The 12,364-nt window shown below is 41.1% G+C and overlaps 1 protein-coding gene across 2 annotated transcripts in view; it reads right to left on the bottom strand.

Moving 5' to 3' along the window:
- Positions 1-10,071: 10,071 nt before the first annotated feature.
- Positions 10,072-12,364, bottom strand: part of ERF (ETS2 repressor factor) — a 28,629-nt gene continuing 26,336 nt past the window's right edge. For both annotated transcript variants that reach the window (XM_075191385.1, XM_075191384.1), the window contains exon 4: positions 10,072-12,364. This exon is cut by the window's right edge and continues 1,050 nt beyond it. In XM_075191385.1, the coding sequence (XP_075047486.1) occupies positions 12,264-12,364 (101 nt within the window). In that variant the 3' untranslated portion in view covers positions 10,072-12,263.

A 12,364-nucleotide genomic window follows, 5' to 3' on the forward strand; every position in this document is an offset into this window, starting at 1 on the left:
CCTAATGTTAACCATACTTGCCAACTCTCCCGGAATGTCAGGGAGACTCCCTGAAATAGGGGTGATCTCCCTCACTCCCTGATGAGTCTGGCATTCTCCCTGATGCTAAACCAGTACAAGACGTGGTTGGCTTCGCCATCTGCGCCATGATGACGCAGTTCAGAATTTGTGTCCTATGTCCATGTATTGATGCCTATGGAGGTGGCCATTTTTATGGAGACCAAGATTCAATCAAAGACTGACAGGTAAGACAACATGACTTCAGCAATGGAGAGAGAAATGTAAAAAACACTTCAGTCTCTAGAGATTTATTAGCTGCTTTTCTTTAAGCATAGTTGCCTACTCTCACGGAATGTCCAGGAGACTCCCGCATTTCTGGGAGACCTCCTGGGAGAGCAGGGCAACCTCCCGGTTCTCATCCTTGCAATAGATAAGTGGCGGGGCGGGCTTAATGACACAAATATTAGCCCCACCCCCTGCTGTAATTGGCCAAAATTGTGACAATCGTTTAGGGGGCAGGTCCAAAATGATGCCCCCGCACGCCCACCTCCCCTGGGATCTCCCTGAAGCCAATGAGGAAAAGTTGGCAAGTATGATGTTAACGTTCTTTTTTTACCAAATAAAATAGTGCTACCCCTACACAAATCTCTTGCTCTACCAAACAGCCGCTTGGGGGTAAATATAGCAACGGCTGCTAAATAAGGTTAATACAAAAACACTGTTTATAACGGTATCCAAACCTGTTCATATTCCGATTTTGACCAACTAGTGATCTTACATAGAACGAAAACAAGACATTTAAGAAGATTCATTTTGGTGACTCGAATAAAACGAATGAAATATTTCGGCCATGTTACTACACCCACTACAACACGTGCCACGGTACACCCGGAAGTCTGCCGTCTCCATCTTACTACACCCAGAGCAAAGTTCCCACTGGTGTCCTAATCACACCCCGCTATAGTCGAGCCACGCAAAACAATTGCACATGTATGTAACTAGTCCATCCCGTGTCGTCTCATAGGTGTCAGACTTACTGTACAGCCGCTTCCCCCGATATCTTTGCTGCACATACATGGTCGCTGTTCCTCTTCCGGGAGCACTGGGCAGGGCTTTATGTAGATGTCGGTATCTTTAATTCCCGTCATCCTCTGCACACAAACGGTTGCCAGCTGAAGTCACGTGTTCTGACGTCATATGGAAGTGATTTATAGGAGTTTAATAAATGTTTTACTAGTGTGTCACAATCACACGAGACATTTTGTTAACGTTTTTTTCCGTGGTTTTTATCTAATTTGGTCTCCAGACAAATGGCGGCCTCCCAATTCTAGATTTATTGAGTAAATTGTAGCACTTTCTCCGTTCTATCTCTCTGACTGAGGACCTACCAGCTGGAGTGGCTGAGCTGTAATTGCATAATGCAGATGATGGACACGTATGGCTATTATTTGTGGCAACTATTTGGTAAGCAGGGTATTCTGGAAGTTGTAGTTCCACAACAGTTGGCTTGCCATAGTGTTGGACAAGCAGTTCATGTATATTCACATTACAGGTTCTTAGTCTCCACCTTTATACATAGTTATATGGGAGATTACTTGCTCTGGAATTCTTTTTTGTTATTTTTTATATCTATTTTAATATAGAGGAATAGCAGATAACTGCAAGTTTTTTGGTTACTGGGTGTAATCATCTGCACCTATTCATTCTGCTCTGTAGGTGAAGTAGTTGCTAAAATATAAGTGTCACCCCCCCTTCCCGTGTCATTTTAATGCAAAACCCTTAATATAAAGATAGTCACTTTCTGTACAAGTTCCTTATTGGTCCATTTGTTTGGCAGTATTTATTGAAATAAGAGAATGTTAGGCTTTTATAGTAGATAACACTCAATACACATTGATTAACAAAGTCTAAGGCGCCTACAAATTCGATTCAAATAAAAGCATCTATGGCACTGTGATCCCTTTTATAAACATTAAAGAAATAACCCAGATCATCAGGCATTTAATCCTGCATTTGACTACTTCTCTGATCACCATTTGTGACAAAATTGGATGATATTAGGAAACACTACGATCTCCTTCTCTCATCATATGGTTTCACTAAAGTTTGTGCACGAATAACATGTGTCAGCTATACCTTTTTATGGTCTGAATAAATTCCATTCACTCTGCTATTTTGGCAACCCTAGTTAACTAAGGCCAAGATCTAAACTTATCCCTGACCGTTAAAAAGCTGTGCTCTTGCCACCCAAAGTTTAAGAATAGAAGAAATGTCTCAGTCAGGATATTTTGTACTAGTGGAAATATAAAATCTATATATATTGTGTTGCAGTCTTATAATTTTGAGATAGTGTCCTTTTCCATTTTGCAACGGGGTGAAGGTGTAGGCTCTTGACCAGAGCACACTATTTTTAAAAAAAAAAAAAAAATTGCCATACATTCATTGGATGTTTAAAGACACATACATCTAGCACAGTCTTAAAAGAGATTATCACCCAAACTATTTTACGTAATGGGTGTGGGACATTTAAAACAATAAAATGTCTGGATCTTTAATGTGTGGGGCCAGTGTTACCCTTTTCTACTTGCTCATCCAACTAAGCTGACTCCAGGCCAGTGGAAGAGAATTACTGAATGAAAACCCAAAGAAGTGTTTCAGGAACGCACATCTGGTACTTTTGAACATATAGGAAGATTTGGGAGACAATGTAGAGACTATTAAGCACAATGCTAAATCATATTTGCCAACTCTCCCTGAAATAGGGGTGATCTCCCTCAACGATTGTCACAATTTTGGTCAATTTCAGCAGGGGGCGGGGCTAAGATGACGCAAAATTTGCATCATTAACCCCCACCCCCACCACTTATCTATTGCGGGGCAAGAACCGGGAGGTTGCCTGGGTCTCCCAGAACTGTGGGAGCCTCCTGGTCATTCCGGGACAGTAGGCAACTATGCGTTAAAGAAAAGCAGCTAATGAATCTCTAGAGACTGAAGTGTCTTTTACATTTCTGTCTCCATTCCTGAAGTCATGTTGTCTTACCTGACAGTCTTTGATTAAATCTTGGTCTCCATGAAAATGGCCATCTCCGTAGGCATCAATACAGGGACATAGGACATAATTTCTGAACTGTGTCTTCATGCCACAGATGGTGAAGCCAACCATGTCTTGTGCTGGCTCAGCATCAGGGAGAATACCAGACTCTTCAGGGAGTGAGGGAGATCACCCTATTTCAGGGAGTCTCCCTGACATTCAGGGAGAGTTGGCAAGTATGCCCTGTGATGAAATGGTGCTATGACGGCACCTGTCTTCCTCTGTACTAGTACTTTATCTCCCGGAGGGGAGGAAAAGCACATGTTTACATGATGTGACCTGTATCAGTAAAAAAAAAACCTGGCAATCCAGTCAGCACCTAGTGGCAGAGGCATGATGGTGCCATAGGCAAACCGAAGGGGGGCAGAGGGGAGGGTTCCTAGTAACTGCAAAAAAAACCCCTTCAAGACTGGGTCACTGTATAATTGAGGTGGCTGGACCCTGCCCCCACTTCACACGGCTCTGCAGTGCATGCAGCATTGCCCATGTATATTATAGGGATAGGGAGAGTTAGAGAGCAGCCAAGCACTGTCTAATATTATAGCCACGCCCCCATGCATGCTGGTCACGCCCACTGGCGGTGTGGTGTGGAAACCCCCCTCTACAAATCCTGCGGTGCCCAACACAACTTTTAATTCCAAACTATTATAAAGCCACACCCAACCTCAGCTTTTTCCACCGTGCCTAATTTCTCTGGAAGCACGGTAAGAAACATAGGCAAGTATGCGGTACAAATCTATATATTGTTCTGCTGTTAAAAATTAAAAAATATATCAACTTATCTGCAGCACTAAGGGTTACTAGAGTGCAATATTGCTGAAACAAAATCAAACTTAACAGAAGTCTCTGCTATCTCTCATCTTCTGTTCCATTGTGGTTTTTAGATGTGACCTTCTCACAGTGGAGGCAGCCATTTTGTAGACTGAGCCAATGTTCAGCAGTGCCTCATTAATATTAGTCATGAAGCCCCTAAGTGATGTCACTGGTTACCTGTGAATTGCAAGAGGAGCTCTTATAATAAGGAATACTTATTTTTTTTGTCAGCAGAAAGTAACAGAAACTATACAATAATGTGTATACCATCTAATCGATTAGAGGACATTAATTAAATGAGGTGGGCCTATCCCCTACGCACACCCATTTGATTGGCTGAACCAGTGGCAACACGGAGGCACTGCCTAATATTCACCAGGTTTGACCTATTTATGACATACTGGTTCCTAGTGAATTACTAGATACTGTTACTAGTGAATAACTAGTATCATGAATAATACTTCAGCCCATAGAATGGATGCTTCCACTTTGTGTAGTTGACATATCCTTTAATTATTAATGCAAGTATGTTGCCTGCTTAAAAGCATGGTTTATGTAATCTTTCATTATATTGCATGTCTTGCAAAGGGTTAAGACAAGAACATGGTGCAAACGATGATCATTTTTTTTTTAAAAAAAAAAAAAAAAAAAAAAAAAAGCTTTGTTAGTATTAACAAGCAACACCTTGGAATAAAAGCATAGCTGTATGCTGAAAATGTACTTGGAGGCAGTCATTCTATGTCTGAACACAATATTCATGAGAAGTTAGCTAGGAATCATTGATGTCACCGAGGTTCTACATGACCAATATTCCTGTGGCAAATATCTGATGTAAACTTCTGTTATTTCCACAAATGCCGCCATCTTGTTCTATAAACGCTCGAGGAACGGCCTAAAGAGTTTTTTCCGTTGCGCTTTGGCTGTTTTGCACTTTGTAAATGAGACTCCCACTGGCCCCAGATTTTTCTGGTCTAAGTTTTGCTGACCAGTTGTCCACTTTAGACCAAAACCAGCTGAACTTGGAGTATGAATGAGGGAAGTATGAAGGAAGAGTATGAATGAGGGGCTTTTCTGACCACCATAGATGGACAAGAACAATGGTGACCAGTCACTGTGTTTTCATTGGCCAAGCTCCAAAGAGTCCAGCCACGAGGCCTGACTGCCGTATGGTCAAATCTGTGCAATTTGACCTGTGCACTAGACAGTGTGTATAGTAAACTGTTCGGTAGCATTCTGCAGACTTTGTTGCATTGATGGAAAGGGGTGGGATTACCAAACAAGGGGCAGGGTTAATGAGATGGGAATGTAGGTAAGTATCTAAGGACAGCAGGCAGGTCTCTGACTTATCTGCCTGCAAGTTGGTTGTGTGTCGTGGTGATGCAGATCCCATCATCAAGCACCTCAGTAATCGGCAAACACTAAGTGGGAAGTGGTTGGGTTGAGAAAATTAGCGTGGTCGTACATCTTGCCTGTCCACTTGACAATGACATCATCAGGCCACTCTCACCTCTGTTGAACAAGATTTTTAGTTCAGTTTGACAATCTCATTCAATGATATTATGTGCTTTGAAACGATAATCATTCCTTGTTGCACGGTACACCCTACTGCGAAATCGAGCCAATCAGTCGTTTATCGTCTGGACTTGATAATCTGCTGAAAAACACTGGCGAGTGCACTCAGCCTATGGCAGACTTGGCTAACCTGTGGCACTCCAGGTGTTGTGAAACTACAAGTCCCAACATACCCTTCCAGCATTAAAGCTGCTCTATATTGGCAAAGCATGCTGGGGCTTGTAGTTTCTCAACACCTGGAGTTCCACAGGTTAGCCAAGTCTGGCCTAAGGCGTAGATCAAGCTATAAGGGACAATTTTGCACCTTGGCAGAACCATGATGTACTGCCAGGGGGCACGGTCCTAATGCAACTGTAAATTGCCGCTTGGAGATAAAGCTGCCCAGTATGTGTGCTACATATGAACATAGATAGTATTTTCCTGCATGCTTAAAAAAAATAGATTTTACTTCTATCTGTTAATGAGGCACTATAGATATTAGCGCACACGCAGATGGTTAAAGTACAACTGAACAGAGGAGCACATTCTATAAAACACCAGGTAGTAGGCGGCTATTCATCCTTTACATAGGGGACGGATAAATTGTGTTTTATTGTGATTTACAGCATAACTGCATAAAATCACAATGTGGTGACAACAGAAATGCTCTGCTCTAATTATGTATTTTCTAAAGATGGTAAACAGTCCTCCAGTTTTAAGTATTGCCGCTATACGTGTTTATATTCATCCCTGCCCGTGCCTATGAATGTGGGATGAACTTTCATATAAATATGGCAATAAGCACATTTCCTTTTCCAATAAAGGACCTCCAAAACAGCTGTTCTGACAGTGCAAGGAAGACATCAAACAAAATATTTGATTTTTGTTATTAACTGGAAAAGTATACCTGTAACTGTCAATTCGTCTGTACAATCGGCTTATAAAGTGTTGTCACCTTTAAATGTATTGTACAATGACTGCTGACAATCAAGCCAGGCCAAGTGTTGTGAAACTACAAGTCCCAGCATGCTTTGCCAGCTCTTGGCTGGTTATCTGCTGACAAAGCATGCTGGGTGGTCATTTAGACCGCATTACAAAAGGGTTATTTTTTTTTTTTTGCAAACACTGAACAATTCTCATCCATACAGGGGATACAGTGATTCCACAGCACTGACCATCGCAGACCCCTGCAAACCACCTCAGGCTCAGCCTATGAACAGGTTAATGCACAGTTCTGCTGGCTGCCCACTAACTCTTTTGTTGTGATAGTAAGAACTTGGTCCCCTAGGGGCCCTGGTAATAGCAGCACATGCTGTAATTGTTGCATAAGCCCCGAGGCTCCTGGGAAAGGCCGTCCTGGGATTTGGAGCAGTGTCTGAGGGGAGAGGGCTGGGTTAGGAGAGGTCGGTGTGGATCGAATGCATCCTGCAGATAGACAGTACAGTGGATTCAGACAGGGGCTGGGTTTTCTAATGGAAGGTGACCTTTTCTTAGTGTAGGGTGACCCAATTCTAGACAGGCTCAGACAGTACTAAAATGGACACTGGGATGCAAGCTGCTAGATCCTGTCTGCAATGGGAAGCTTAACACCCAGATACCTATAACAACAACTTGTCGCGCTCTTGTAGAACTAAAAATCCCAGCATTACAAAGCTCCACCGCAGCTAGAAAGTCAGACAGGCTCCATTATAATGCTGTCAGACGGCTGGAGAAAGCACCCTCTCATTTCTGCTTCTTTATAGATTTTTTTGTTTTTAAAATGACAGAATTCCTTTGGGATGTGTAAAGTAGAGACAACAGTCAATCAAACCTGGTACACAAGCAGATAACAGTGCCTAACCTCTGTAAAATTAATTATATTCTAGGCAGTAAGTGTCGCCTTTCTGCAATACATTTTCTGTTAAACAGATTGGCTAAATGTATTCTGTATATTTATATTTCTCTAGTGTTAAGGAACTGAAAGACAGCGCACTAGACTAAAGTCAAGTCTAAATGTCATTTGTAGCCTTCGATGCAAGCTGAGGCCACTTGTGGTGCTCCCATCGAGGTGTAGAACTACAAGTGCAGCTTTTACTAAAACAAATCGAATCCAGTTTGTTAACGGGCTCGTAATTTATTTACGAAAGGTCTGTAAAAGTTTGTTAGGTCGCAGAGGGTAATGCTAGCAATTATTATCTCTTTTTTTTTTGCCTGAGGAGAGAAGGACAATTGGTAACTACAATGAATATAAAGGTTTTGAAGTCGATAATCACGGTGTGGGTCAAATTGGAAAAAAAAACAAATACAATGCTACTACAAATGCAGAAAACGTGGGCCTGTCCGCTTACTAAACGTGTTTGGTCGTATGCTTAATATGTCCTTGTATTGTGGAACATAAACTGGATGAAGACGTAGATAAATTGCAGAATGAATAGGGATCAATCTGTATACTAATACATAGGTAAGGGTACAGTTACTAAACTGCAGGTTTGAAAATGTGGAGCTGTTGCCTATAGCAACCAATCACATTCTAACTGTCATTTTGTACAATGTGCTAAATAAATAACTAGAATCCGATTGGTTGTTATAGGCAACATCTCCATATTTTCAAACCCGCAGTTTAGTAAATATACACCGTTGTGTTCACGTGGACAGCAGTGGGAATATGTAGATTAGACAATTCTGCAGTCACCATTGGCCCAACGTTTTTTCCCTCAAGTGTCGAATTTCCATAATCCCTATATGGACAATACATGCGGATCAGGGCAAGGATCAATAAACCCAATGGCTTGCAGTATTTTTACCTTTGCTTTCCTCACATCTATTTTATGTTCAATACAGGTCACAGAGACATTTTAAAAAAACACATGGAAATTTTAATTTTCAATTTTGGATTAAGGGCTCCAACATACGAGACTATGTACCTGGCGGTAACGCCACTGAGCAAGTTCTTCACCGTTGCTGCTCAGTTGCGCTGGCTTGCATGTTTTCGGTGGTCAACAGCTGCCTACAGCAGAGACCAGGCCAAAAGAAACTACAAGTCCCAGCATACCTTGTGCCAGCTATCAGCTGGCAAGGCATGCTGGGGCTTGTAGTTTTACAACTACCAGGAGAGCCACAGGTTGTCCAGTCCTGTCCTAATGTCTGCAGTCTTTTTCTTACGGGTATTGTGTTAAACTTCTATATGCTTAGAGCAGAAATCCATCTCCTCCCAACTTGGCCAGCTTATACCAGACACTGGCATCAACACCCAGCAAACCCATTCCCAACCACTGTCATTGCAGTGTTACCATGTCTACTCTAGCACCAAATTTTATTGCGCTGGTAACAAATTAGGATATTCCTTATAGAGTTTTCAAACCAGTTAAACCATGCATGATGGTGATGAGGATTATACACGTAGGACTATTCCAGGTGAACCCGAACTCTGTAGAATGTCAATACTGCCAACATTCCGGATGAATATACCCGCCACTCCCATCTCATTAATCCCACCCCTTTCCATCACTGCAACAAAGTCTGCAGAATGCTATCTGTAACCGTTTACTATATACTGTCTAGTGGTATATAAGACTCACTCCTCCTGCTATGTTCGGTGGGTCAGCCCTACAGAGTCCTCAGTTTCTGTTGGGGCCCCTGTACAGCAACACAAAGTCAGACATCATTGGCAAGAGGATGGAGACCTGGGCACAGCAGGGTCAGCCAAGCTGGTAAGGGCTGCAGTATGTGCCGTATTTTATCAGACCGTGACATTTAGTATTACAATGTGGACCATAGCATCCTCACTAGCCCCATTGGGGGGGGGGACACACGTGAAAGCTGATAAACAGGAAACGTGGATTGTAACAGATAGCAAACAGAGGTTTGCTTTCATTTTCTAGACAGAACAAGAAAAATCTGATAGTAGTTGTGGGATTTTGTGCACCATTTTTTAAAAAGTCCCAGAATCACCACAATGGTCAAATTCTTGCTATTCTTTAGCAACCAGCAAAAAAATTTTTTTAGCGAAGCATCTCTCAGATGTGGTATACTCATATAAAGTTCATGTTTCTAAACCATAGTTCAAGTACAAATTTTGTTTATTTGGGGAAATAAAACAGTTCTTGGTATTTTATTAACCAAACATTAAATTTCAAGAAGTGATACCTTCAGTTTCATGTGGAAATTGAAAAATTCTGAAAAACAAACAAAACAAAACATTAAATCCTTTGATAAGTTAAGGACCTTTACCCACTGCCGTCAAAATACATTCTTCTATCGCTACAAAAGCATCTACACTGGTAATGGCCTCATACACACCAGTACTTCCGCTTGCTGTCAGGAGCATTTGCCTGGTATCCTCCATTAACTCTCAACCCCCACACGACCAAGTCAAGGTCTTCGTATCACCAAATTTCAAATGTGATTGTGTTTTGTCACGTGGCGTTGCCGGCATTTAACGCAACATCGGCAGGTAACCAACCTGTGTCACAAAAAGTCTCCCCAGACTTCAGATCTGCCTTTAACCTCCAATGCTAAAAAACACAGGTTAAAATGCAAGAATACCCCTGAAATCCGACAGTAGAGCGAGACATAATTATATCCCCTGCGATCTTATGTCCTAGGCCTTTTATGAAAATAAGCGTGCAACCCGCAGATGAAATTTCAACTTTTTTATTCTTTTAAGATATACATTCTTAAATGTGAACAGACTTTTGCTAAATATATTTACAATCTGTGTGTATACAGGGGAACCATTTCATTTTTTTTTTTTTTATTAATATACATATTGAGGTTAAACCTGACAATTCTACCTGTCCCAGAGCAAAAAACCACCCACCCTGTTGACTTGATAAGCACCACTTTCCCCTCTGCGCCAGCGGTTAGCTGCACAACTGGCGAGGCTTCTAGACACTCAGCTGGCAGTGAAAGTGTTAACCTTCCCCCAACCAACCAACAATCTGGCTTGTGAAGTGGCTCAAAGTCCTGAGGATTAACTTAGCAAGTGTAGGATGGCTTTTGGCAGGAACAGAGTTGAAAAAGTTTATATATTAATGGCACGCAAACTGAACGAGGATTTTTTTTCAAAATATGTATTTATTATAAACGGAAAACAAATGAAGTACCCCTTTGTTCTAAGCACTCCGAACGGTACTTGGGGCAGGGAATAATTGCAGCCCGTAGGGTCAGCAAATATCCAATAACGCATAAAACTTTAAACATAACGTTATAACTGTATTGGAGGAAACTGTACAATCACTATATTTTCTTTTTACCCTTTGAAATTAGTTCATCCTTAAGGCTGATGAAGTTACATTTATTTTTGAAGCCCTATTTTTATATGGCTGTGTATCATTGAGGCTAATCTGCTACACTTTTAGAACCAGAAGCAAGAAAAGGACACTGGTTAACCCATTCACTGCCAGAAGCTTCAATTACCTCCTCAAAAGGCTAAGTTGATCAAGAGTAAAATGTATCAGACTCTGCCTGCACCCCACCCAAAAACAAAACCTCAAAAAGGATAGAGAGAGTCTACTATTTCTGCATAGGGCTATGGTTTGGGGCAGATGTGTAATTAAGACTATTAGTGATGCAGCCCACAGGTCATCTCAATAAGGCACATTTGTGTAGCTCTGATTGTAATTTCAAGGCGTACTAGCACTACAGAAGTTAGGTTACTCCTTAAATGCCGAACATCCCCTCCAAGAAAGATGGAGCTTAGAACTAAAATGAACAAAATTTGTAGGTGGATGCACTTTAGGGTGGGGGGTATATGTTTGTAGTAGACCACATCATATTCATAAAGGCCAAAATTCTGCAGAGAAAGCCATGGAAAAGACCTGTATATTATACGTACACATTTATATATATATATAGTTTTTTTTGTTTTACTTAGAAAGAGGCGATACATTAAAAAAAAACAAAAAAAAAACACCCCATTAATTTTAGTCTTTTTTTTTTTTGTTTAGCCTTTTTTTAAAAGAAATCTGAACTAGAATACGTCACCAGAATTCAGTCTAAAAGAAGGGGAGCATGAGCATAAAAACATTTTTTTTTGTTATAAAATCCATAAGAGGGGAAAGAGGGAATAAAACAAAAACAAGTTATTTTATATTTTTACATTTCATCGGTAAGGCAGCAGAAATGAAAACGGATCTATGTCGGACTACCGATTTCACAATGGGACAGGGCACTTTAGAGCAGTACAGTTCATTCAATCATCCTTGTAGAAAGAAAACAACAAAAAAAACCCATAAAATAATAAAAAAAAAATAGGATATTCTGGTTAGCACAAATGCCCAGGGTATAATGAGGGGGCTGTAGCACCCCCGAACCTGAGAATTCTCCAGTCTTATCCTGGCAAGGGCAGGACCTGGGCAATCGGGGGGGATGACAAAGTTTCCTTTGGACTCACATTTGCCAAAACGACAAAAAAACTAAAATAAAAAAAAAAGTTGAATAGGATCGATGCCATGTTCGATGCCCCATCTCCAGGCCACTCAGAGGAGGGGGTGTCAATATTTACATATGTACGAAACAGAGGGAGGTTAAAATGGTCACCTACTAAGTGAAATCATTTAAAAGCAATTTAATTCCGTTAAAAATAGAAGCCTTTCTACAGCAAATCCGATAATTTGTTGTCATTTTTTTTTTTTTTAAAGTCTCCCCGAAGAATTGATAAAATAAAATATGGGATTATAAAAACGAACGTCCTTAATTTTAAGGAAACTACAAAAAAAAAAAAATATCTTGGGTTGGGAAATAAATTCTGCTGGAACATGATCCCGCAAAGGGAATCAATCTGCATATTGTGGCTTAGGTTATGCTTGGTGGTCCAGTGAATCTTCCATTAGGAATCCCTGCTTTCCAGTGAAAGTTCTTCTGTGGCTCTTTGCAGATCGGTGCTCACCCTCCTGCAAGGTGGACCAACGGGATGCGGGGGAAGCTTTG

The sequence above is a fragment of the Mixophyes fleayi genome, chromosome 11, assembly GCF_038048845.1.
Source record: "Mixophyes fleayi isolate aMixFle1 chromosome 11, aMixFle1.hap1, whole genome shotgun sequence".
Classification (NCBI taxonomy): Eukaryota; Metazoa; Chordata; class Amphibia; order Anura; family Limnodynastidae; genus Mixophyes; species Mixophyes fleayi.